Below are 26,641 nucleotides of genomic sequence, written 5' to 3'. Positions count from 1 at the left end.
AATATACAACTATGAATATACAGTAACTCTACAGAAGGGATAATAAAGTTAATTGAGGAACAACTGAGAGGAAAAGGCCTCTACAACAACACAAAATATAGTCACACACACACACGAACACACACACCAGGTCTGAGTCTATGTTTAGCATCACATGCTATATTTAGCCTGTTGGGAGGTTTAAAGAAGTCTTTTATTTAAAAAAAAAAAAAACAACTACATGTGACTTTTGGAGTCATGAGGTCCATCCTGTCAGGATGAGAAGACATGTTGTGTGTGCGCGTGTGCACACACACACACACACACACACACAAACCAAAGCTTTTGTGTACATTCAATCCACTGCAAAAACAGTAATCATAACTACTCCTAATATTGTATTTATTTAAGCAAATTTATGAATTTATTGTTGATATTATAAGCATATTTCCTCCAAATTATGTTCAGGAGTGATACAGGCGCTGGTGAAAGGAGAAACAGGTTTTGTGTGTGTGTGTGTGTGTGTGTGTGTGCGTGCGTGCGTGCGTGCGTGCGTGCGTGCGTGCGTGTGTGTGTGTGCGTGCGCGCGTGCACAAGCACGCAGGTTGAGGCCAGCAGTAACAACATTCCTCCACTCTTCCATGCCTCTCGTATTAAGCCTCGCTGCAAACTGCAACCAGGCAAAACCCTTTCGTTTGCTCTGCCGTTGTCCATCTCCGTCTCCCACGGCGACCGTGGACGCCTGTGAGCGACGGTCTCCAGAATATCTCCAGGAGACGTCTCCTGGATGATTGACAGAAATCACGTGAAAGTGAGCGAGAAGTCACTGCAAATGTCAGGAAGGTGTCGCCTGAAGGGTCAGCATGGAAGCACACAAGGAATCCCTGGGAAATAAAAACCAGCGAGTGACAAACCCTGACCGAGGGTGGCAAGAAGAAGAGATTGAAAAGGCCGGGGATTCAAATTAGGCGTGTGTGTGTTGTTGGTATGTTTGCAACGGACGCTCGGAGTGTGTGTTTTGTGACCGTAGGCCTCGGGACGCATGGAGGTTCCACTGATCCTGCCATGATTCTCCCGTTTAAGACTTTCTCTGGCAGAACTGTTGAGGGAAACAAGGGAGGGGCAAGGGTGTGTCTCTCCCTCACACACACACACACACACACACACACACACACACACTCACACACACACTGCCTGCCAGACACACAAGAACACACATGTGCTGCTGAGTCATTTGCTGCACTTAGTAACGTACACACACACGCTGCTATGTACTTGAGGCTGCTGTCAAGAAGTCTTACACACACACACACACACACAATTCCATGCTGCATTAAATTTTTAAAATAAACTGATAAAACTTCATTCAAGTAAATGTTATTTATATATCCTCACCTCTTGATGTTCCGATTCCATTCATTCGGATGAGTTTGCTGCTGTTGCACCACACACCGGGGCTCTCATTGTTCTGAGCTCTGCTGGTGTCAACAAAGTGTGTGTGTGTGTGTGTGTGTGTGTGTGTGTGTGTGTGTGTGTGTCTAAAGAAAGCACACAGTGGCGTCAGACCTGCACTCTATTGTACAATTGGATAAGTTGGGCATTTCCTGGCCGCATGGAGGAAGGGTGGGGGATTGAAGCCGAATGCAGGTGTGTTTGTGTATGTGTGTGTGTGTGTGTGTGTGTGTTTGTGTGCGTGGGTGTGCAAGCTGTATCTGGAAGGGAAAGCACACAGGAAAAGCCGTGATATTTTAAACACACAAACACTCAGGTTTAAATGTCCCCTCTCTAAAATCCCTCATGGTTTTGCACGCGCACACACACACACACACACACACACACACACACACACACACACACACACATTTTAAGCTACTTTTTAAAATGAGCTGCCAACTATCTTCTGCTCTTTTCTCTTCTTCATCATCATATTAATGAACAAGCATAAAACAGCAAGCATGTTATTGGAGCAGTGCTGCCCCCTTGTGGACACAGAGTGTAACTGCAACAACTAACTTTTCCTTTTTAAGGCTTTTCTTGCCCGTTTCAAAATTATACACTGCTCAAAAAAAATAAAGGGAACACTTAAAAAACACATCCTAGATCTAAATGAATGAAATATTCTTATGAAATACTTTGCTCTTTACACAGTTGAATGTGCTGACAACAAAATCACACAAAAATGATCCATGGAAATCAATTGTATCAACCCATGGAGGTCTGGATTAGGAATCACACTCCAAATTTAAGTGTAAAAACAAACTCCAGGCTGATCCAACTTTGATGTAATGTCCTTAAAACAAGTCAAAATGAATCTGTGTCGCTTCCTGAGTGGACACTATGATTTCACACAAGTGTGATTGACTTGGAGTTACATTGTGTTGTTCAAGTGTTCCCTTTATTTTTTTGAGCAGTATATATAACGCTGAATACATATAAAGTTTTTAATCTGCATCATAATATCAGCTTGTTTGGTTTATTGACCATCGAAGGGGAATGGTTGTGATAAAAAAGTGTTTCCGTCAGAGGTAGAACCCCCCCGTCTGCAGGGATCAGATGGTTTCTTCTAACAGTGGCTCCGCCCCCTGCAGGTCGGTGTACGACGGCCAGGAACATGGCCTCTTCATGGACAAGCTGGACGCCCGCATCAGGAACCACGACCGCGAGATCGAGAAGATGTGTAACCACCACTTCCAGGGCTTCGTGGACTCCATCACCGAGCTGCTCAAAGTGCGGGGCGAAGCCCAGAAGCTCAAGGTACGACGGCGGCGGAGCGGCGAGGGGGCGGAGCCTGTCTCCGGACTCCTCCCCCTCCCCGCTGATGTTCGGTGTCCGCTTCCCTCCGCAGAGTCAGGTGACCGAGACCAACCGCTGCCTTCAGAGCGACGGCAAGGAGGTGAGGGGACCGACGACCAATAGAAGGTGGCTCCGCCTCCTGATGACCTCTGACCTCTGACCTTCTTCCAGCTGCTGACTTCCATGGAGGAGCTCAGACAGTGTCGCCTTCAGCAGAGCAACATTGCAACCACCATAGACAAGCTGACACACTGCCTGCCAGGTGACACACACACACACACACACACACACACACACACTGCCTGCCAGGTGACACACACACACACACACACTGCCTGCCAGGTGACACACACACACACACACACACTGCTTGGCAGGTGACACACACATACACACACACACACACACACACAGCCTGCCAGGTGACAACACACACACACACTGCCTGCCAGATGACACAACACACACACTGCCTGCCAGGTGACACAACACACACATAGACACACACACTGCCTGCCAGGTGACACAACATACACACACACGCACATAGCCTGCCAGGTGACAAGACACACACACACATACACTGCCTGCCAGGTGACACACACACACACACACACACACACACACTGCCAGGTGACAACACACACACAGACACCACAGACACACAAACACACTACCTTCCAAGTGACAACACACACACACACACACATACACAAACACTGCCTGCCAGGTGTCAACACACACACACACACATACGCACACACTTCCTGCCAGGTGACAACACACACACACATACACACACACACACACACCCACACATACACGCACACAGCCAGCCAGGTGACTCACACACACACACACACAAGCACACTGCCAGGTGACAACACACACACACAAACACACACATACACACACACTTCCTGCCAGGTGACAACACACACACACACACACACAAACACACTACCTTCCAGGTGACAACACACACACACACACATACACACACACTGCCTGCCAGGTGACAACACACACACACACATACACACTGACTGCCAGGTGACGCCACAGACATACACACACACCAACAATGTCTGCCAGGTGACATTACAGGCGCACAACAGGCACACGAACTCACACACATTGCCTGCCAGGTGATACCACAGACACACACTCACATATACACACACACATGCACACACATACACACACACACACACACACTGCTACCAACGTGACACCACAATCACACACACAGTCGCCTCCCAGGTGATGCCACTGACACACACAGACACTGCTAGCAATGTGACACCATAATCACACACACACACTGCCTCACACACAACACTCACACACACACACAGTGCTAGCAAAGTGACACCACAGTCACACACACACACACACACAGTCTGCCAGATGACACCACATGCACACACACAAGCTAGCAAAGTGATACCACAGAAACACAACACACACACAAACATACACACACACACACACTCATATTCACACTGCTAGCAAAGTGACACCACAGACACACACATACTCATATGCATAGCCTGTCAACACGCACACGCTCACACTCAGCCAGTCAGTTAACACAACACACACAAGCACACACACACTGCTAGCAAAGTGACACCACAGTCAAACACACACACACACACACACACAACCACACGAGTTGCCAGGTGACGCTACAGCCTAACAACAGACACACACTCAAACACACACACACTGTTTGCTAGATGACACCACAGCTGCATAACAGACACACAGATTTACACACACACACACACACTGCTTGCAAATTAACACCACGGACACATAGCAGACATATACAGACACACACACACACACACACACAGCAAGGTGACACAATGGACTTAAAAGTGACGCACAACAGTCACACAGTCAGTGGCTGCCACAGACGCACAACAAATCCTAGGTCGACGCTGCACTTGTACAACAGACACACACACACACACACACACAGATGCACACACACACACACAGACACACACGCACGGAGGGTTGTGTGTAAGTGTGTTGTGCGTCTGCCCCTCAGTGCTGGAGATGTACAGCCGGCTGCAGGAGCAGATGAGAACCAAGAGGTAAGAGCTCCGCCTCCTCGCCGTCCGCAGGGAACCTCCTCCTCGCCTGGTTTCCTTTTCGAGCTCCGTCTCAACGCACTTTCGTTCGACTCCGCAATCCATTCGATCGAAAATCGTCGCGTTTTTTCTTTTAAAATTAATTCATTTGCGTTTTGTTTATTTTCTCGTCCGGTTCGCCACCTTCTCTTTTTTTATTTTCCCTCTCATCCTCCTGTCATTTCTTTACCCTAATTTACAAATTCCTCTACTTGCTATATATTTTTTTTTAAATTTATGTATGCTGTAATAACTATTATTTTCCAAGTTTTATTTCCTGCTATATTTTTTTAATCCACCTGTTTGAACTTCCTGCTCCCCGACCCGGCAGTCCGGCTGTAGTACCGCCCGCGGCCGCTAGAGGGAGCCAGAGCGCAAGGAACGGAAGCGCCTTCCTGACCTGAACGCGGGAGTCTCCTCACGCTTGGTTGTGTGTGTGTGTGTGTGTGTGTGTGTGTGTGTGTGTGTGTGTGTGTGTGTGTGTGTGTGTGTGTGTGTGTTTTGTGTGTGCCTAGAGCTGTCTTTCGTCCAGTGTGTGTGTTTGTGCGGTTGTTTTCATTACGGCCCGCCTGTTGTTGTTACACAACACTTTGACCGCACAAACACTTCGGCTAAAAGTTTGCAGGAAAACCGAGGGGGATTTTATTTCCCTTTTTTTTTTTTTTTTTTTGTTTTGTATTTTTTTTTAATCCAACCCTCGCCATTTTTTCCAACCCACCAAACCATACCTGCTTGCTTTTAGCCTTATTTTCCCCTTATTTTCAGGTATTTCCTTGTTTGTCGTGTGCGTGTGTTTTAAATCCAGGATCTCTCTGTTCAATTCAACCTGGTGTGTGTGTGTGTGTGTGTGTGTGTGTGTGTGTGTCAGGTACTACCCTGCACTGAGGACGCTGGAGCAGCTGGAGCAGACGTGCCTGCCGCGGGCGGGCCAGTACCGCTTCTGCTCCATCATGGCCGAGAACATCACCGTGCTGCGGACGCAGATCCGGGACACGGCCATGACGCAGCTGCGCGACTTCCTGGAGAGCATCCGCAAGCACTCGGACCGCATCGGAGAGACCGCCATCAAACAGGTGACCTCACACACACACACACCTTCACTTTGTGTTCTGGGTGTAATACCACTCCCGGCCACTAGAGGGCGCTGTTGAGTCACACCACAGGTGTGGCTGGATCTCGCCGTTTTCCCCCGATCGCCGTCCGATCGGCGGTTTATCATCGATCCTCCCGCCGCTAGCGTTATGCAACAGGCCTTTTTTTTTTTTTTCCCCTTTTTTTCTCACTGCTCGTTTTCTTATTTTTCTCGTCTTTCACGGTTTGCAAACAAACCCCGAGGGTTTGAAGGGGAAGGAAAGAGGGAGGGCGTGAAAAGACGTGTCGGCGACAAGCAAAAAGGGGGGGGGTTGATATTATGGGCTGGATGTGGATGGTTATTGACCGCGCAGGATGCGAGCGAGACGATCGCAAACATCATAAACGCTAACATGTGCTGCCCGGGTGGTTTTTCGGAGTCGCCGAGGCGTCACGTGTCGCTCAGACGCGACAGGAAGCGGCTCGGCGGTGGGAAAGCGGAGGTGAGGAGGAAGAAGAGGAAGAGCGTCGGACGCAAACGGGACGAATCCACGCCGTTTCTTTTTGGTCTTCCTCGCTTTCTTGGGTCCAGAGTCTTTGCTGCATCCTCAGTGTGCGTGTGTGTGTGTCACTGTTATTACTTTGAGTTTGTGTGATGTGTGTTTAAATGTTTGTATTGGTTAGTCTGTGTGTGTGTTGATTGATCTTTCTGTCTGTCTCTTTGTGTGTTATGGTTTGTGTGTGTGTGTGTGTGTCTGGCTCTGTGGTTGCATTGCCAGTAAACAAGCATGTAGGCGCTTCAGGAGACGCCACGGCTTGTCAGCGACGACACACACACACACACACACACAGAAACCCCGCTTTTCAACACTTACCTCATTGTTTTTTCTGTTTTCCAAGGCCAAGGAAGTTGTATATATATATATATATATATATATATATATATATATATATATATATATGTGTGTGTGTGTGTGTGTGTGTGTGTGTGTTGTGTGTTTGTGGAGGCCTGTTGACTGGAGGGGCAGGATGAAGGGTGGGATGGGAACGAGGACGGAGTCGATGACAGACAGATGAGTCGACGGAGACGGGGGGCGGCGGCGGGCGAGCGTCTCGCTAGGGCCGCCGTTTTTTATTTTTTTTTATAAAGGCAGGAAGTGACAGGAAGTGACAGGAAGTGAGGTGTGAGACGGCACGCCATCCGACGAGACAAAGAAACGGAGGATCTCCAAGGTCGGCTTTCCCTTTCCCATCTCCTGAATTTATTATTTTGCAATCCTCGCGGGGCTCCTCGCTCCTCTTTCCATATATCTGGTGGGTTGGTCGCCATGGAAACGCCCCCCCCAACCCCTCGGTGACCTTCACCTGGGGGGTCCGTCCCACCGCAGCGACTGAAGAAGCTAACCGCTAACTCCTGTAACCACTAATTACCAGGGAGGCTGTGGAACACACACACACACCGTTCTAACGTGTGTGTGTTTGACTTCATCCTATCTTCGACCCCCATCCCTCCATCTCTGGTCCAAATTAGCCCCCGACTCCCTGTTTGCGGCCGCGAGCGGGAGGGACGTGAAAATAAATAGATCTTTTGCAGAAGGAGGAGGAGAGCGGACGGCTCATAATGGAGTTATTGTCTGGAGAGAGGATGGGACGGGACGACGGGGAGGAAGGAGGGAACGCCAAAAAGGGCGCCGTCGGGGCGGCCGTGCACCTGTCGGGGACGCCGTCATCGATCGTGGGGAATAAAAAAAAAAAATCATAAAAAAAAAAAACAAAAATCAATTAAATGTGTGAATTTATTTTCACAGGAAGTGGTGCAAAAAAAAAAAAAAGCGTTCAAAATAAAAGTGAGATTGAATAGATTAAGGGGTCAAGAGTTCCAGGTTGGCCAGCGGTTACTCGACCAGCCGGGAATAAATCAGGAAGAGATGATGAGCACCTGGTGGGGACGCCATCATTGATCAATAAATAAATTTAAAAAAAAAATCAATTAAAAATCAGCCAAATTCGTAAATTTTATTTCACAGGAAGCGGCGCAAAAAAGGAACTTAAAAAAATAAAAAGGATGACGAGCACCTTTCGGGACGCCATCATTTATCAATAAATAAATAAAAAAAAAAATCAATTAAAAATCAGCCAAATTCGTAAATTTTATTTCACAGGAAGCGGCGCAAAAAAGGAACTTAAAAAAATAAAAAGGATGACGAGCACCTTTCGGGACGCCATCATTTATCAATAAATAAATTTAAAAAAAAAAATCAATCAAAAATCAGCCAAATTCGTAAATTTTATTTCACAGGAAGCAGCGCAAAAAAGGAACTTAAAAAAATAAAAAGGATGACAAGCACCTTTCGGGACGCCATCATTTATCAATAAATAAATAAGAAATAAAAAAATCAATTAAAAATCAGCCAAATTTGTGAAATTTTATTTCACAGGAAGCGGCGCAAAAAAGGAACTTAAAAATATAAGGATGACGAGCACCTTTCGGGACGCCATCATTGATCGGTAAATAATTAAAAAAAAAAAAAATCAATTAAAAATCAGCCAAATTCATAAATTTAATTTCACAGGAAGCGGCGCAAAAAAGGAACTTAAAAGATAAAAGGATGACTAGCATCTTTCGGGACGCCATTATTGATTGCTAAATAAATAGAAAATAAAAAAATCAATTAAAAATCAGCCAAATTTGTGAAATTTCATTTCATAGGAAGTGATGGAAAAAAAGGAACTTAAAAAATATAAGGATTACTAGCATCTTTTTGGACGCCATCATTGATCGGTAAAAAAAAAAAAAAATCAATTAAAAATCAGCCAAATTCGTAAAAATAATTTCACAGGAAGTGGCGCAAAAAAAGGAACTTAAAAAATATACAGATGACGAGCATCTTTTATGACGCCATCATTGATCGGTAAATAAATAAAGAGAAAAACTTAAAACCAGTTGAATTTGTAAATTAAATTTCACAGGAAGGGAATAAAGACCTTACAAAATAAAAAATTACAAAGTAACAGGATGGCGAGGACCTGTTGGGGACGCCATCATGGATTGTAAAATAAATTTTAAAATAGTTTTTTTTTTTTTAATCAGTCGACTTTATAAATTTAATTTCACAGGAATTTAGTGGGAAAAAAAATAAAGCGTGAGATTAAATCGGAAGCTGAATAAATCGGGAAGAGGATGATGTCGGGGACGCCATCGTCGCGTTATAAATGAAAAAATTTATAACATTTAAAGTTTATTTCACTAGTAGCGGCGTGGAAAAAAAATAACCTTACAAAATGAAAAAAAATTCAAAATAAAAAGATGATAGATAAACTAAAAAAAAAAAAAAAAAAAAGGAAAAATTCAATTGAATTTAAATATTTAATTTCACAGACGTGGTAGGAAAAAAAAAAAAAAAAATGACCATCCAAAATAAAAGGGGTCAGAGTTCCGGGTCGCGCGGCGGCCGACTCGCCGGCTCGGCCCGTCGGGAACGGACGGCGAAAAAAATGACGAGAAAGGGAGGGAAAACTCTTGACCCAGAGGCCGGGATTAGAGGAGGAGAAGCCAGATATCTTCTCCGGCTCTCCTGTCGTTCGTCATCCCTCTGTCACCTCGCCTCCTCCCCCACAAAAGAAAACACTCCCTCCAGTCTTTCCATCCCCTCATCTTTCCATTCACCTTCTCTGTTTTTTTTTCTCTCCCAGTCACTTTAGAGCTCGGGACGAGGTTCAGAGCTTCTGCTGTGGATTCGGTAGTTTTCAACACACACACACACACACACACACACTAATGGGAAACAGATTGCCGGCCCTGTGAAGTGGAGGAAGATTGATTACCTGTATTTGGTTACTGAACACACACGTGCGTGTGCGTGCAGCGAGGGTGGCGGAGGCGCACGCTGGGTCGGTGTATTGAACCATCACAGGGAAAACCAAAACACGCTGTTATGGCGGCGTGCGTGTGTGTGTGTGTGTGTGTGTCGTCTGCCGAATAATGCGCCACAGTTCACTGCTATCGGACACCATTATTCCTGGCCCGGGGTCAGCCTGCCAAATAGTGATCTATAGTAGGGATGTCCCCGTCGGACTCCCGCCCCGATTCTGATCCGACTCATTTACCCGGCTTTTCGAGGTGAGACGTGCGCGCTCGGCGGGCACGCGCGCCGCCGACACGTGCGCGCTCCCCCCGCGTTTGCTATTCTTAGCCGTCAGATCCGTTAAACGTCCGTTGATAACTCAAGTTTTCTGCAAAAGTAGCGCGCTCGCTAAAAGCTAGCGGCTACGAAGCGAGGGCGCGCACACGGCCCATGTTTTCTGGGGACATTTGATTGACAGGTGAACATCTGCGCACGTGTGTGTGTGTGTGCTTCTGTTGTGGTTATTTCGGCGCCTCTTGGTGACCTCCTCCATCCTGAGGGACGACACCATCTCCCGTTTTGTTTGGACTTATTGTCCAGTGTGTGTGTGTGTGTGTGTGTGAATGCGGGCATTAGATCAAAGATGGCATTGTGTTTTCCCCAACATGGCTGACGTTCGTACCGACCCGCCCTCCTCATCCCCTCGCACCAGGTTTTCTCATTACCACGGCGACGGCGGCCTGAAATCGAGTCTCCGTGACGCAGTAATTGACGTCCTTATCGACGGATCGGATTATCGCGGCTGGCAGCCGGCGTGCCGGCGCCGGCAGGTAGAGGAAGCCGCCGCATTCATGTAGGTTCTCCAAAGAATCTGGGTGGAAAGATCTCAGAAACACCCCCACTTGGAAAGGTGTTTCCATAAAAACATGGTTGCCATGGCGCGGGAACAAAGCGCCGCCTCCGATTGGACCGATTTTTACCGAAGTCGGGTTTCGGGAACCCCCCCGTAACCGTCTCGTACCTGATCCCGTCTAAGCGTTAGCAGCTAGCGTCAGCTAGTTTTACCGCTAGCATGACGCGTATATGCACACGATGGTGGACGCGCTGTTGTTTTGGATACAAACTTCCCTTTTATTTTAATTTTTTTTCCCCGAATCATACCGTTATTTTGAGTGCTGCTGCTGTTTACCGAGGTTACAGAAGCTGCCCTTAATTTAAAAAAAAAAAAAGAAATCCCTTAGGAGTCATATAGACAGGATAGAGCGTCTGCGTCGGATATGTCGGGGCATTGTTCTGAGGGAGATTTCCCCGTTTTAATATTTCTCCGCCCGCGTCTTCTTGGATGCCGGTGTATTTCTGGAGGCAGGATGCGCCTTTTGTTAAAATAGCCGTTTCTTCCCCCCGTCCCGTCGGGGCGAAGAAGAAGCGGCCGGCAGACGTGTGAACCACCGGGGGGAAGGTGGAAGGTGCGACGCCCAGCTTAGCAGCTCGCCGTGCCCAGTTTCCCCACCGCCGCCGCCGCCGCCACTTCTTCCTTCCTGGCCTTCCCTTCCTGTCGTGCTGCTTTCCTGCAGGTGTATTCTTAGGTGCGGGCCTCGGTAAACCCCTCCGTCTCCGGGGGTATTTCCCCGGCAACCCCCCCCCCCCAAAACAAAGAGTTGCTCCTAGATGCCCCGCTCCTTCCCGTCGTTGACTCCTCTTCTTGTTTGTTCGCGTGCCGCGCTGGGTTTTCGGCCAGCCGCCTCGCACGTACGCCTCCCGACCCGGGTGAAGTACCTCCGGTAACCACGGCGACAAAACAACCGATGGGGACGGACTCGTACAACATGTGTCGCGGCTATTAGCATGCTTCTGATGCTACGTTGTGTTGCTAAATGCAGCTTTGCGACACTTTATGGCAAAACTTCATTGAGCAACGGAGTGAAGCGGCTCCTCTTTTTAAAACCGTCCCCTGGCGTTTTGTCCATTGACGTTCTCGCCGTCCGCAGCATCAAATCCCCATAAAAGTCTCCTGCGTCCCGTCGACAACGACTTCTCAATCCCCTCGAGTCCACAACACGTGCACCTCACTTGTGTTTTTCCATTATTTTCTCCAGGCTAGCTTGCGTTAGCCGCCGCGTCTGTTTTTTTAGTTTAAAACCTGGACAGCGGCGCTCATCCCGCTCGCCGCTAATGCAGATCTCCAAAAACTCTTAAGTCAATGCACTTGTAAGTCAAGGTTCCATGGAAGTACAAGTACTTCTGCACAAGTACTTCTTCCATGAGTGCGCATTCGTGACCAGCTTCTCCTCTTCCTCCTCAGGCCCAGCTGCAGCGTTCGCTTGACGGCACCATGTCGGCGCAGAGTCAAGCCCCCGCCGGCCGGCGCCACAAGAAGGAGGCGGGGCCAGCGGGCGCCCAGAGCAACGGGCCCGGGGCCAGTCCCGGGTCCGAGCAGGACTCCGGCATCCTGGACGTGGAGGACGAGGAGGACGAAGAAGAGGTGAGAGGGCGGGAACTTCACCACCAACCTCTTGGTGGTAAGACCTCATCGGCGGATTCTTCGCTGACCCAACCGTCGACCAATCAGAGGAGGGGAACGCGCTGTTCACGTCAGCCGTTCACGTCAGCCGTTCACGTCATGGCCCTCCTGCTTCCATATTGGCCGTTTGCCGCATCAAATCCGGTCAAATTACCCCTCCTGTTCCACTAATCCCATAAATGACCCGAATGGCCTTCACGCTGGGTCACCGCTCTTTAAACCCTGTTCCCGTACGCGGGAGCTGTTTCACTCCACCGTCACCAGATGTGTTTACAAAGCCGAGGTTGACCCCCTCCCCTCTGCGCTCACGGCGGGTCGTTCCAGGACACGGGGGTGGGGGGGGGGGGGGGGTAGAGCTCCTGGAGAGGCAGCTAGCTGACCTCTCGCCGGGGTTCCTGGTGGGACGAGGGTTCGCCGGGTCGTGGCGAAGGAAAGGAGAAGCACAATGAGGCTGAACTTGTCACCCTCCTCTTCGCCTACCCCCTCCCCAGGCTTATTTACGTCCTGTAAAACCCGACTCAACCCCCTTCACGGGAGAACCTTGGCTCGGACAAAGGGTTGACCCCCCCCCCCCCCCCGCTGTCGCCGGGGTTACGGCCGCATTGGCGCCGAAGCCTGTGGCGATGCCAGCCGTTGGCATCCCGTCTCCTCGCGCCGTCCTCGCCACCTTCTTCCCCTTCCCTTCGTGCAGTCGCCCCCCTGTGTGTCTTCATCCTACGGCCCCCCCCTTTTTTTCTGCCCCTCCTCCTCCCCGACTTGACAGACTTACCGAGGTCATTGGACATGTTATCCACTACTCTGTGTGTCTGTTTGTGTCTTTGTGTGTGTGTGTGTGTGTGTGTACAAAACAATGACAGACCCATATACTCGGTCCAATGGCCCTTTTCCACAACAGTTCCAGTGCCATTTCCCGTGTATCCCTCAGGGATAGTACCCGCTTCTTCTGTAGTACCCGGTACTTCTATAGATGCCAGATCTTCCATAGTCCCCAGTCTTTCCAAAGTACTCGGTACATTTACAGTCCCCGGCTTTTCCATAGTCCCCTATCTTTCCGTAGTACCGGGCACTTCTAGTGTACCTGGTACTTCAGGACATGCTCATAGCTGTGATTTCTCCTGTGCCCAGAACGTTTGTTGTACCTGGTACTTTTATAGTACCCAGCGTGTCCATGGTACCCGGTACTTCTATTGTACCCGGTACTTCAGGACATGCTCATAGCTGTGACTTCTACTGTGCCCAGAATGTCCATTGTACCTGGTACTTTTCTAGTACCCAGTGTGTCCATGGTACCTGGTACTTTTCTAGTACCCAGTGTGTCCATGGTACCCGGTACTTCGATTGTACCCGGTACTTCGATTGGACCCGGTACTTCAGGACATGCTCATAGCTGTGACTTCTACTGTGCCCGGAATGTCCATTGTACCTGGTACTTTTCTAGTACCCAGCGTGTCCATGGTACCCGGTACTTCAATTGATCCCGGTACTTCGATTGTTCCCGGTTCTTCGATTGTTCCCGGTACTTCAGGACATGCTTATAGCTGTGACTTCTACTGTGCCCGGAACTTCTTTTGTACCCGGTACTGTCGTTGTACCCAACATTTCTGTCATACCTGATACTTCTGTAATACTATGTTAGAACCTGCCGCAACGCTACAAGTAAGCATGTAACTGCCTCTTCTCTTGATTGCTTGACGTGAAGCTGCTGGTCCACCCATACCCGACCTATTTTTGCGTTTTTGATGTCGCGTATAAAACACGCTTCCGGTGTATTTATGCAGGAAGGGGATGGTTAGCGGGCGGTCACAGGAACGTCAGTGGGAACCTTTCGTTAGCTCTTCGCCGTTCTCTAAGCCTACTTCCTGTTTGACCCCGGCAGGTCCCGGGAGCTCATGACTTGGTGGACTTCTCTCCAGTGTACCGCTGCCTCCACATCTACACTGTTCTGGTGAGTCCTCCTCCTCCCTGGTCGCCGCCGCCGCCGCCGAAACGCCGCAGACGACCACATCAAGCCTCCACAGCCACGGAGATACAAAGACTTCTGTGATCCTGCAAGACGAGGCCTCAGACTCCAGTCTGGCCTCGCTCCACGGGCCGCTAAGAGAGAGAGTGTGTGTCTGTGTGCGCGCGCGCGCGCGTGTGTGTGTGTGTGTGTGTGTGTGTGTGTGCGTATGCGTGTGTGTGTGTGCGCGCATGTTTGTGTGTCATCTCAATTTGAGCGAAAGCGACATGGGTGGAGGTGTTGACTGGGCCATGACTGGGTTAGATGCACATTTGGGTTCTGTGTGTGTGTGTGTGTGCGCGCGCGCATGTGTGTGTGTGTGTGTGTGTGTTCAAATGCCTGCAGGCTTTTTGGGGTTGTGACCGGGCCAACACAGCCAGAGGGTTGACTTTTTCACTGCTGTGTGTGTGTTTTTGTACGCATACATGTGTGTGTCTGCTAGCTCTCTGGCAAGAGTGAGGGGTGTGTGTGTGTGTGTGTGTGTGTTGGGGGGGGGGGGGTGACAGGAAGTGCATGAACTTTGACAGGAAGGAGAAAGTGAACAGGCAAAAGAGCGATGGAGGGAAGGAGCGCGAGGGTGACGGAGGGGGTCAGGGAGAGTTTAGTGGGGTGAAAAAACAGCGGGGTGCGAGGAGGGGGAACCTGGAACCTTAAATCACGACAAACAAACCCCCCGGGGGAGCTTCGGACTTAAGTTTCACTTAAAATAAACTCCGTGGTTGAACCCGCCGCCCCCCCCTTGCTTGCTAGCGCCAAGACGGAAGACTCCGTTGCCGCGGGGATGAACAGGTGACCGTCCGGATGAAGGGATGAATCCCCCCCCAAGCTGGTCACGCGAAGCTAGCTACCGAAGCTAGCTGTCTCTGTAGCAACGTAGCCCCCCTTGTCCTGTCAATCATCCGAACATCGGAACAGAAGAAGATGAAGAGGAGAGACGGACGACCCGTGCGGAGACGGTGGTCCAGGTGGCCGGAGAACGTTCGGAAAAAAAAAACAAAAACAAAAAAAAGAGGAATTCAGCGAACGAGAAGAGGAGGGGTGAAAAGTGGAGCGTACAGGAAAGGAGGAGGGAGGCTGGTGGACGGGAGAGCGATAAGAGGAGGAGGAGGGAAGGCAAAAAACAGGAAAGCAAGGGTGAAAGAGGGGTAAGAAGGAGAAGGAGGAGGAGGAAGAGTGTGTTCTGTCTGGAGAAGGTGCTGAAAGGTTTAACCTCCTCACCTCTGAGGTCAAACCCCCTTCTCACACACACATGTATAATGTGTGTGTCGTGCACACAGTGGTGCAGCAAGAAGGTTTCCAAAGACTTCTAAAACACACCAGGGTTCTCTACCTTCTCTCTGGGTTCTCCTCATGTTCTCCAGGCTTGGTTCTCCATGTTCTCCTGTCTTCCTCCCACAAAATGAATGGCTGGACGTCTCCATACATGGATTCTGTGATTGACAGGCCACCTTGTGATTGACAGGCCACCCTGTGATTGACAGGCCACCCTGTGATTGACAGGCCACCCTGTGATTGACAGGCCACCTTGTGATTGACAGGCCACCTTGTGATTGACAGGTCCTCTTGTGATTGACAGGCCACCTTGTGATTGACAGGCCACCCTGTGATTGACAGGCCACCTTGTGATTGACAGGTCCTCTTGTGATTGACAGGCCACCTTGTGATTGACAGGCCACCCTGTGATTGACAGGCCACCCTGTGATTGACAGGTCCTCTTGTGATTGACAGGCCACCTTGTTCTTGTTAGACGTCTCATCCAGGTGAAGCCCCGCCTCTCAGAATATCATCATAATAATGTCTTGACTTTCTGCCGCCCCGCCCCCAGGCTGCCCGCCGCGGCGCCCGTGTCAGCCATTTCCTTTTCGACGTCCTCGGGAACGATGACCCGGGAACGGCTCCCAATCCTTTCTACCTCGTCCGCTGGAGGACCGGCGGCCTGAAATGGCGTCTCGCCCTGGACAGATGCGCGCTCGCGGCCGCCGCGGCCGCCGCAGCCGCAGCCCTCTGATTTGTTTTACTAGCAAACCTGGAAGTGAAGTCCCATCCGCAATCAAGACCTCCGCTCTGCTGCCATCTTTTTTTTTTTCCGTGTTTGAATTTTCCAGCGGCGTCCCGGAACAATACTCCTCTGTTGCTCCGCCGCTCGCCGGGGACCCGGAGCGCCGCCATTGCCGCCAAAAACTAAAGCGTGGCCGCCGGCCAGCTCCTTCGCTGGACGCCGTTCCTCCTGCCTCGTTACCTAGAAGCATCTGCTGAGGCTACCGTCATTGCGCCACGGAGGTGCTCCCAGAAAAGTGGATAATCGGATGAATCGTCCGCCGGAAACGCCGTCTTTTTACCCGTGCAGGAACCTCGGACGGATCCCAGCCGGGTGCCCTTCTGCCTCGACCCCCTGGAGTAGAAGGAGAGAGAAGATATGATAACAGCTAGGCTAGCTTAGCCTAGCGCTAGCGGTTAGCTTCAAGATAATTCTCAAAGAGGGTGTCCACGCTTGAGACGCTAACAGGAAGCTAACCGCGCGGGGGAGTCCGAAAGATTCGCCATCAAGATCCGAAGTCACACACACACACACACACACAGTTATGTCATGACAGCGGTGTGTGTGGCAGTATGTTTTATCTGTGTTTTTTTTTTTTTTTTTTATCCGCAAGAACAGAGGGTCCTGGTTTTGAGGCTGAGATACTGGACCAGGTTCTCACAGCTGTGTGTGTGTGTGTGTGTGTGTAATGGAAGGAAGAGATACCAGGTGGTAAAGTTTAGAGAGGCGTGTGTGTTTTGGTTTGATGTCTGCCCAAAGATGCCGACGGAGGCGGAGCAGGAAGCCGGTCCAGCCGTCGGCTCGACCTTTATCTCGCCAATTTCAGCCGCCGACGACCTTTTTGGGGTTTTTTAACTATTAAAAGAAAAAAAAGAAAAAGCTCTTTCCGAAAACAACAAAAAAAAAAAAAAAAAAACAGCTCTCCGAGACAAAGAGCAGGGTTTTCCGCTCGCGACCTTTCACCCCCTTCCATTTCACCTGTCGGAATGTTCCATCCGCGCAAAAAACGCGGGGGGGGGGGTGAAGCCTGCAAACTCAACAGGTCAAGCAGGAAGCGCGAACCTCCTCGCCATCTCTGCGATTCCTCCTGCGGCCAGACGTGGAGAACATCTGCTCCTGACAGCCCCACGTGTGGGAACCGCGCTTCTTCACGCTGGAAAACTGCAACCGGCGACCCGGTCCAGAGCTTTGCAGGGGGGGGTTCTGGAAAATAGTCGGAGAACCGACGCGTTGCGTAACCGTCCGATAGCGGGGCCAACGCTGCGGCTGCGGTCGACGTGTTTTGGTCTGCATCTGATCTTCGCTGTTAATCACTCAGCGCCGCAGCAGAAGGCTGGCAGTGCACGGGCCGCGGGGGGGCGTCAAGTCAGCACACACACACACACACACACACACACACACTGATGCGGATTCTTGGAGGTTGTCGTGGTAACGCAGGTAACGCCGGTGGTTTTTTTTTTCGAAATTTTCCTGGATTTCCTGCGCCGCTCGGCCCTTCGTCCCGCCGCCGCAGTGACCCCGCCCCCCCCACGCCACCCGTGCACCCCTCCCCCCCACGTGCACGCCCCCACGTGCACGCCCCCGCCCTAACCTGCGGTTTGTGTCCTAGGGTTTGCGCGATGTGTTTGAGAACTACTACAGAAAGCAGCGGAGGAAACAGGCGCGCCTCGTGCTGCAGCCTCACTCTAACATGGTATGGCCCGCACCTTCGCCGCACACGTGTGTGTGTGTGTGTTTGTGCACGCACATCTGCACACTCCTAACCCACCTCCTCCACACACACACAAACACACACACACACACACACATCCCTCCATTTTTGTTTTCTCTCCTGTCTTCTCCAGCACGAAACCCTGGAAGGATACCGGCGCTACTTCAACCAGATTGTCGGGTGAGTTCTCCGTGTGTGTGTGTGTGTGTGTGTGTGTGTGTGTGTGTGTTAGTGTGTGTGTGTTGGCTGGCGACGGAACGAAGGGAAACCTCATTCCCCATCGCTCCTGACGACTCCACATCTTCCCACCATCACACCTCCGTTCTCTCCGCCTCTCCTCCTGTCCATCACTCCATCCCGCTCTCTCCATCGCCGTCCCGAACACACACACACACACACACACACACACACACACACACACACACACACACACACACAGAGTGTGTGACGATTGATAGAGTGTGTGTGTGTGTGTGACAGCGGTTGGCTTATTGCTGTTACTCCTCCTGTCTGAGTGGAGCAGACGCTTCTATAAACACACACACACACACACACACACACACACACACACACACACACACACACACAGGCCTGTTATTCCCATTCCAAGTGCCATCCCGTTGATCCCCCCGTCCGTCCCGTCCTCCTCTCATCCCTCGCTCCAGTCAGACCTTCTTCCTCCTCTTTACTCACCGCCTGTTTGAAAGGACCGTAATTACTGTCGGGCTCAAACCAAACAAATTGGCTGGCGTGTGTGTGTGTGTGTGTGTGTGTGTGTGTGTGTGTGTGTGTGTCCTACGCTTTTTAAAACGTCTACACTGATTCATCTGTTTATGTCTCTACCCTCCTCCTCCTCCCTCCCCAGGTTCTTCGTGGTGGAGGATCACGTCCTCCACACCACGCGGGGTTTGGTCAACCGGGCGTACGTGGAGGAGCTGTGGGAGCTCGCGCTGTCCAAGATCGTGGCGGCTCTCAGGACGCACTCGGTGAGCGGCGGCGGCGGCGGCGGCGGCGTCACGGCAAATAAGCTTGTTCACCCATTGGGTGTCTCAAGTAGCGCTTTATTTTGATTGGTTAGATTGGTTTGATTGGTCTTCAGGCACACACTTGACCTGACCTCCTTGTTGTGTGTGTGTGTGTGTGTGTGTGTGTGTGTGTGTGTGTGTGTGTGTGTGTGTGTGTGTGTGTGTGTCCCAGTCATACTGCGACGACCCCGACCTGGTGCTGGACCTGAAGAACCTCATCGTCCTGTTCGCCGACACGTTGCAGGTGACCCGCTGTGTGTGTGAGTGTGTGTGTGTGTGTGTGTGTTTTTCAGCTGAGCAGGATGGATGAAGTACGTTGGGACGAGAATGTGTGTGTGTGTGACGATGCAAGTGTGTGTGTGTTTCTTGTCCAGAGCTTATTCGCCTGAAATGATAAGGTAGCACCTGCGTGGGTTAATTCTCCCCTCCGTTTCGTCTGCCAGGTGCAGGCTAATATATATTAGCTAAAAATACACCTTTTCGTTACTCTTGAATTGTTTTTGATTTTCCGTTCATGCTGTTGATTCATGTCCTCATTTGGTTCATAATAGGGAGATAATGTTCTTGTTTTCTTTAAAATAATCAGAAGATGAGTATTCTTGAGCTCCCCGCCATGTTTGTAGTTCAACTCGCCTCCCAGTCTCAAAAAAGATGCTAAATATAATTCCGGGGATCTTAACGCCCGTTGAACTTGAATCTCCGCAGGGTTACGGCTTCCCCGTGGCGCAGCTGTTTGACATGCTGCTGGAGATGAGGGAGCAGTACGGGGAGATCCTGCTCAAGAAGTGGAACATCACCTTCAGGTACGGCCGCCGACCCGGCGCTGAACTTTCCCGACCGCGGGATCGGGAACTCGAACGCGTCGCCGACACGGACCTTTTGTTTCTCGGGAGCGAATGTTTGCGACTTGGTGCCTCTCTGACCTTCCCCTCTCTAGTCAAAGGAGGTCAGGAGGGCACACCCTTGCTTTCTGGGACCGACACACACACACACACACACACACACACACGAGTGTTTGTTTGTGGGAAATGACCTCGTCCTGGTTTTGAAGTTTTAACGACCAGCCAGAGAAAGGAAGTGTTTTAAAAGCAACGTCCGGAACATTCTCTACCTTTCAGAATGGGTAGTGCCCGCACAAGGTGTGTGTGTGTGTATATATGTGTGTGTGTGTGTGTATTCGGGCTCACATGCCATTGTTTCGCCATCGCGCTTGTCCAATGACACCAGTGGGACCTGAAGCGAGAACAGACAAACAAACACACACTCCTCCTCTCTTTCCCAGTCCCCCGCGTTCTTTTTCACACACACACACACACACACACGTGCGCGCGCACACACACACACACACACGCGCGCTCGCACACGGGAAGCCGCAGGAATGCGGCGTTGTATTGTTGGAAAGCTCGCGCTCTCCGGTTCACGGCCTCTCCATGGAACGTTGGAACGTCCGAACTCTCGGGCGCCAACAAGAAAAAGGGGGGTGTTGAAAGAGCGGAGGGTGGTAAGAAAAACCTCAGGCACAAGAACGACCCCCTACGGGACCGCCGCCGCCGCCGCGTGCACGCGCGCACGTACGTGCACACGCCTGTGAGACACGAGGCCCCCGTCGGCTTGGCTAGCAGCGACGGCGCTAACATCACAGGTGTTTCTTCTCCTCCCCTACCAGGCAGGTGCTGGACCAGGACAACTACAGCCCCATTCCCGTCTCCACGGAAACGGAGTACAAGAACTACACTTCCCAGTTTCCCCTCCAAGACCCGGAGCTGGACAAGGTACCGCGAATGTTCACGCTAATGTTAGCCGGACAGGTGGAAGGAACGTCCGAGTAGCTCCTCCGTCTTGTCGTCCCGCAGCTTCCTTTCCCCAAGAAGCTTCCCTTCTCCGAGTTCGTGCCGAAAGTCTACTGCCAGTTGAAGGAGTTCATCTACGCCTGCCTGAAGTACTCCGAGGACCTGCACCTGAGGTGAGCTAGCCGCGTCGAGCTAAGCTAGCCGCGTTAGCATCTGCGCGTTGTTGTCCAGCAAAGTCCAGCTGTGTGTTTGGGGGGGAAAAAAACCAGACGAGATGTGCGTGAGGCTAGCGTTAGCGGTATGAGATGATGCTAACACAACTAGCGACTAATTCTAGAAGCCTCACACTCATCCGTCATTCAAACATGGCCGCCCCTCTTCTCTGATTGGTTCTTTCCATCCTGAGAGGAGAAGATATACACATGTACACACACACACACACCGCAACTCTGCAATCAAGTCGAGCTTCTGTTCCACGTTTTGCAGAGGTTAAACAGTGACTGAGTGTGTGTGTGTGTGTGTGTGTGTGTGTGTGTGTGTGTGTGTGTGTGTGTGTGTGTGTGTGTGTGTGCGCTTTTTATGGTTGATGGAAGAATTAGCTAAAACAATGCAGCTACTTTTCTCGCAGCGAGGCCAGCAATCAGGAAACAACTCGCGCTGTCCAGAAGGATTCCGCAGGGCTGGGACGCGGCCAGACACACACACACACACACACACACACACACACACACACACACTTGTTGAACATAAAGAAAGGCAACCGTTCACAGGAAGCGCAGAGAACGCAGTGCATACAGGTAGAATACACTCCCAAACTGCCTGTCGGTGTTTATTTTCCTCTTCAAACTGGGCCGGGGGTCCCCGTCCCCCCCTTTTCCCTCCCCGTCCCCCCATTTCTGCCTCGCCGGTGACCCAAAAAGTGTGTTACCCCAAAAAACTTCAAGGGCCTGTTACACTGTAGTCACACAATGAGAGCAAGAGAGAAAAACCCCTGGATGGAATGAATGAAAAATAAAAACAAAACATGAAATCAATTTAAATCTTCTGCCCCACAACAGAGGCAGCGTGCACACACACACACACACACACACACACTAACACACACACACACCAACCAGGGTTTGGCGCGTCGTCCCAGCATCTGTATTTGTGTGTGTGTTGATTCTCCGTGGGGGCTGGGAACCAGGGTGCTAGCATTGATCCATGACGGGGAGGAGGGGGGGGGGGGGGGCAGTGATTGGATCGTCCAATCAGATGGAAGCAATCGGCGAGGCAGGAAGACGGGACGGACAAAAGGGACGGGCGCCGTCGGACCGTCGGCGCTGCAGGAATTCGACAGGTCGCGCCGCTTTTCCTGTAATTAGCGTGCAGCTAGGTTAGCGGATGGGATCAATGCAGGCGGATGACATGCGATCCTATGTTATCGCCATAGCAACGTGACTCCATATTGTTTTGTGTGTGTGTGTGTGTGTGTGTGTGTGTGTGTGTGTGTGTGTGTGTGTGTGTGTGTGTGTGTTGCCCCCGCTGGTCCCGACAGTGCACGTGGATGCAGCATTAGCCACTGCTTTCCTGATTAAGGATCAAGAGCGAATGTGTTTCGAGTGTGTGTGTGTGTGTTAGACAACTCTCGTGCATGGTCTATCCGGTTACTCACACACACACACACACACACACACACACAAAGGTCCGGAAGCAGACGGGACGGTGGGCCGGGATTCTGGCCCCTGATTCCCCGCGACCTTTGACCTCAACCTCTGTTTGCATTTCCGACTTGGCGGAAAGAAATCACGCCGCCCTGCACCAGTGTGTGTGTGTGTGTGTGTGCGTGTGTGTGTGTGTTTCCTCCGTTTTGTCATCTTGTCAGCAGGTGTGTGTTTTTTTTTTTCTTTCTAATCCATTCCCGAACTGTAATCTATTACAAAGGTTGTCACACAAACAACATGATCACATCACCACACACACACACACACACACAGGCAAACGACACACACTTTGACCGGTGCCGAACATTGCATTTAGCTACACAACATTGGAATCACGGTATTCTGTGTGTGTGTGTGTGTGTGTGTGTGTGTGTGGCAGTGTGTGTGCATACCTGTGGCTTCCTGGCTCCGTGCACTGTAACCTGCCCCCCCCCCCCCGTCCTCGCTAACCGCATGTTTTTGTTGTTGTTGACCGCGTTGTGTGTGTATTTTTAGGAAACACCTCGCCATGTTGCCACGGTGACCCTGAAAGCTCCTGACAGTTGCCGTCGCCACGGCGATTGTGACTGATGGCCGGGGTAAACATAATGAAACATCATCCAGATCCTGCGGCGTGTTTGCATTTGTGTACGTGTGTGTGTGTGTGTGTGTGTGTGTGTGCCCGCGGAGTTCACCAGCGTGCATTGACTTTTTGCCACTTTCCTCACACACGCACGTACGTGCACGCGCCCATTTTTAGTCCACTCTGCACTTCTGGAATTTTCTTCCCACCCGCTTCGAATTGCCGGAACGTTTTTGGGATTCCTGCGTTCTTTTGGACGCGAAGTAAATTCCAGCGCTCGGCCTCCCCGAGGCGACACGGTGTGTGTGTGTGTGTGTGTGTGTGTGTGTGTGTGTGTGTGTTTAGGTTCAGTTTCAGGCACAGACAATTTACTGATTTGGTTGGAATGTGTTTGCGAGCCGCAGGGCTCTCGCACCGAACACACGAGGCGCACAAGGAGCGGGATTCCTCATCATCTCGCCGCGGGGGAGGCCGCCGCCGCCGCCGCCGCCGCCGGCACGCCGCTTCCGCTAAACCCTCAGCAGGCGCGCTGCGCGTTTGACCTCTGACCCCTTTGGAGTATCGCTAATCGGCCTGGAGACGGCGGGTGATCCCCAGATGGGGGAAAAGGATGGAAGGCACAAATGTGTGTGTGTGTGTGTGTGTGTGTGTGTGTGTGTGTGTGTGTGAGACCCCGAGGTTTGCCCCTCATCTCGCGCTCGCCGCAGACAGGATGACACGGGAAAACCTCTCTTGACTAGTTCTGTTTCGTCCTGAAGACCCAGGTTTCCAAGTTACGAGAGGAATGTTCGTCTCCTGGAAGAAGGTTCTCAGACTAGAAGAAGGTTCTCCGAGTTGAAGAAGGTTCTCCAACTGGAAGAAGGTTCTCAGACTAGAAGAAGGTTCTTAGACTGGAAGAAGGTTCTCAAACTAGATAAAGGTTCTCAAACTAGAAGGTTCTCCGAGTTGAAGAAGATTCTCCAACTGACAGAAGGTTCTCAGAGTGGAAGAAGGTTCTTAGACTGGAAGCAGGTTCTCCAACTGGAAGCAGGTTCTCAGACCAGAAGAAGGTTCTCCAACTGGAAGAAGGTTCTCATATCAGAAGAAGGTTCTCAGACTAGAAGAAGGTTTTCCAACTGGAAGCAGGTTCTCAGATCAGAAGAAGGTTCTCAGACTGGCAGAAGGTTCTTAGACTGGAAGAAGGTTCTCAAACTAGATGAAGGTTCTCAGACTAGCAGAAGGTTCTCCAACTGACAGAAGGTTCTCAGACCAGAAGAAGGTTCTCCCCTTGGATGAAGGTTCTCCTCCTGGAAATGCTGTGAACACCCAACATCGTTTGGTTTGATGGATCTTTGTCTGCAGGTGTGGAGTTTTATTGCACGAGTTGCAAACAGATCTCGGATCTTCTGGAACCCAAACCCCTGTAGTCCAGGTCCAGGTCCAGGTCCAGGTCCAGGTCCTGGTCTGGCCCCCCTGGACGTTCTTGTCCGTCCTCGGCCCTGAGCCCGTTCACGAATCCCTGCGAGAAGGACATTTCCTGGTGTGATGGAGACGGTTGCCAGGAGGCGTCAGGTCCGCGATGTCGTCCCCGCCAGGCCTCCGCCGGCCTCCAGCGCCCTGCCGCTCCGCCGCCGCTCCGCCGCCAAGGCGACGGCGGCCGCTTTTCAAACACGGCAAACTCAATCGCATGTCAGAGCCGCCGTAAGTGGGTCCGATCGACCGCATTTGTTATTCCATATTTCACTTCGACAGGAAACCCGAGCTGGATTTGGCGCCCGCTGCCCCCCCCACCCCCCAACCAACCAACCAACCAACCAACCTGCCCGCCTGCTGGTTATTTTCTAACCGTTGACAGTCTTGGGGGGGATAAGTGGCGAGCGATTAGGGCGGCTAATATCGCAGGAGGTCGCCGGTATTTACTCCCCCCGATGGGTCCCGGCTGGAAACGGCGACGGTCTTCTGGAAAAAAAAACGGAGGAGGTGATGATGGCCGTGAAATAACAGAGGCGTGTTCGGCTACCGGAGCGCGTTTCCACCGGAGAGGAAGGAAAAATGAAAAAATAGCACGTCCGCACTGTTTATGACCACTTCGGAGCAAAATAAAGAATTAGCCTAGCCTAGCTAGCGCTGCTCTCCTTTATGGCTCTGGAGGGGAGGAAAGGGGGGGGTTTGTAGATTTACAGTCCCGCTGGCTGGTGGCGAGGCCCGGCAGCTCGCCGCGGGCCCGCCGCGCTCCTCCGCCTTGGCTGACATTTACACTTTTTCTTTTTTTTTTTTTCTTTTTTTCCGAAAAGCTGAGACGTTCCGCGTTTTTAACTGTTTGTACTGGCGTCCGCCGGCCCAGGGCTCCGGCGGGACGGGGAACGGAGCCCTCTCAGCGCCGTCACTGATTCGTGTGCGTCTGTGCGTGCGTGTGTGTGTGTGTGTGTGTGTGTGTGTGTGTTGTCTCAGCTCCACCGAGGTGGACGACATGATCCGCAAGTCCACCAATCTGCTGCTGACCAGAACCCTCAGCCACTGTCTGCAGTACGCTATTAAGAAGAAGAATGTCGGGCTGGCAGAGGTACCGTCTGAGTGTGTGTGTGTCTATGTGTGTGTGTGTGGTGAGGTCTCATGTCCCTATTGGCTGGAGACCCCCGTCAGTTTACACTCAAAACAATACGTTACCATGGAAACTTTTTTTTTTTTTTTTCCGCAGCTGGTGCAGGTGATCATCAACACCACGCACCTGGAGCAGAGCTGCCACTTCCTGGAGGAGTTCATCTCCAACATCACCAACGTCCCGCCCGACACGGCCAACGCCACCAAGCTGTACGGCACCTCCACTTTTAAGGTAAGCGCTAGCGTTAGCATGACTAGCGTTAGCGGATTAGCTTTGAGCACGTCCGCGTCCGTCCGTCTCTGCAGGATGCTCGCCACGCGGCGGAGGCGGAGATCTACACCAGCCTCAACGCCAAGATCGACCAGTTCCTGCAGCTGGCCGGCTACGATTGGACGGCCGGCGTGCAGACGGGCGCCGCGATGACCGCTAGCGACTACCTGGTGGACCTCATCAACTTCCTGCAGAGCACCTTCAGCGTTTTCACCAACCTGCCTGTAAGCACACAATTGCACTGCAGTATATTTACTGCTAAAAAGCGTGCGTATGCATGTGTGTGTGTGTGTGTGTGTGTGTGTGTGTTGCACAAGCTGGCCCGCCGGCCTGAGACGTCCCAGGGCGGGACGAACGGCTTGAGCCGGCGGTTGACGCGGGGCCTCCTGAGCTCATTAAGGGGTGAGCTGGTCAAGTCAGCAGCACCGGATTAGATCCCGGATCAGGTCACTGACTCTATAGCATGTAATGACATTACACACACACACACACACACACACACACACACACGACATATCATGCCGCACTGCAGTATAGAGGGGACATTTTTCCCACCGAAAAAGACCCACCTTAAGCGTCTTAAGATTTTTTTTTTTTTTTTCCTTCCCC

The 26,641-nt window shown here is 51.2% G+C and overlaps 1 protein-coding gene across 3 annotated transcripts in view; it reads left to right on the top strand.

Moving 5' to 3' along the window:
• The window catches only part of exoc6b (exocyst complex component 6B), a 52,214-nt gene that overhangs the window by 2,011 nt on the left and 23,562 nt on the right, over window positions 1-26,641 (top strand). For 2 of the 3 annotated variants that reach the window (XM_086165632.1, XM_086165630.1), the window contains exons 2-18: window positions 2,568-2,733; window positions 2,825-2,872; window positions 2,944-3,034; window positions 4,835-4,880; window positions 5,785-5,989; window positions 12,135-12,314; window positions 14,230-14,298; window positions 18,000-18,083; window positions 18,235-18,281; window positions 18,967-19,087; window positions 19,299-19,370; window positions 19,832-19,929; window positions 20,793-20,898; window positions 20,980-21,089; window positions 25,612-25,723; window positions 25,859-25,993; window positions 26,068-26,256. In XM_086165632.1, coding sequence (XP_086021758.1) covers window positions 2,568-2,733; window positions 2,825-2,872; window positions 2,944-3,034; window positions 4,835-4,880; window positions 5,785-5,989; window positions 12,135-12,314; window positions 14,230-14,298; window positions 18,000-18,083; window positions 18,235-18,281; window positions 18,967-19,087; window positions 19,299-19,370; window positions 19,832-19,929; window positions 20,793-20,898; window positions 20,980-21,089; window positions 25,612-25,723; window positions 25,859-25,993; window positions 26,068-26,256 — 1,879 coding nt within the window. The remainder of the gene's footprint in view (window positions 1-2,567; window positions 2,734-2,824; window positions 2,873-2,943; window positions 3,035-4,834; window positions 4,881-5,784; window positions 5,990-12,134; window positions 12,315-14,229; window positions 14,299-17,999; window positions 18,084-18,234; window positions 18,282-18,966; window positions 19,088-19,298; window positions 19,371-19,831; window positions 19,930-20,792; window positions 20,899-20,979; window positions 21,090-25,611; window positions 25,724-25,858; window positions 25,994-26,067; window positions 26,257-26,641) is intronic. The other variant, XM_086165631.1, reaches the window with a different exon arrangement.

The sequence above is a fragment of the Fistularia commersonii genome, chromosome 19 (genome assembly GCF_037954325.1).
Source record: "Fistularia commersonii isolate RoL2024-O1a breed Wild chromosome 19, RoL_Fcom_v1.0, whole genome shotgun sequence".
NCBI lineage: Eukaryota > Metazoa > Chordata > Actinopteri > Syngnathiformes > Fistulariidae > Fistularia > Fistularia commersonii.
This window is presented reverse-complemented; position numbering and strand designations above follow the sequence as displayed.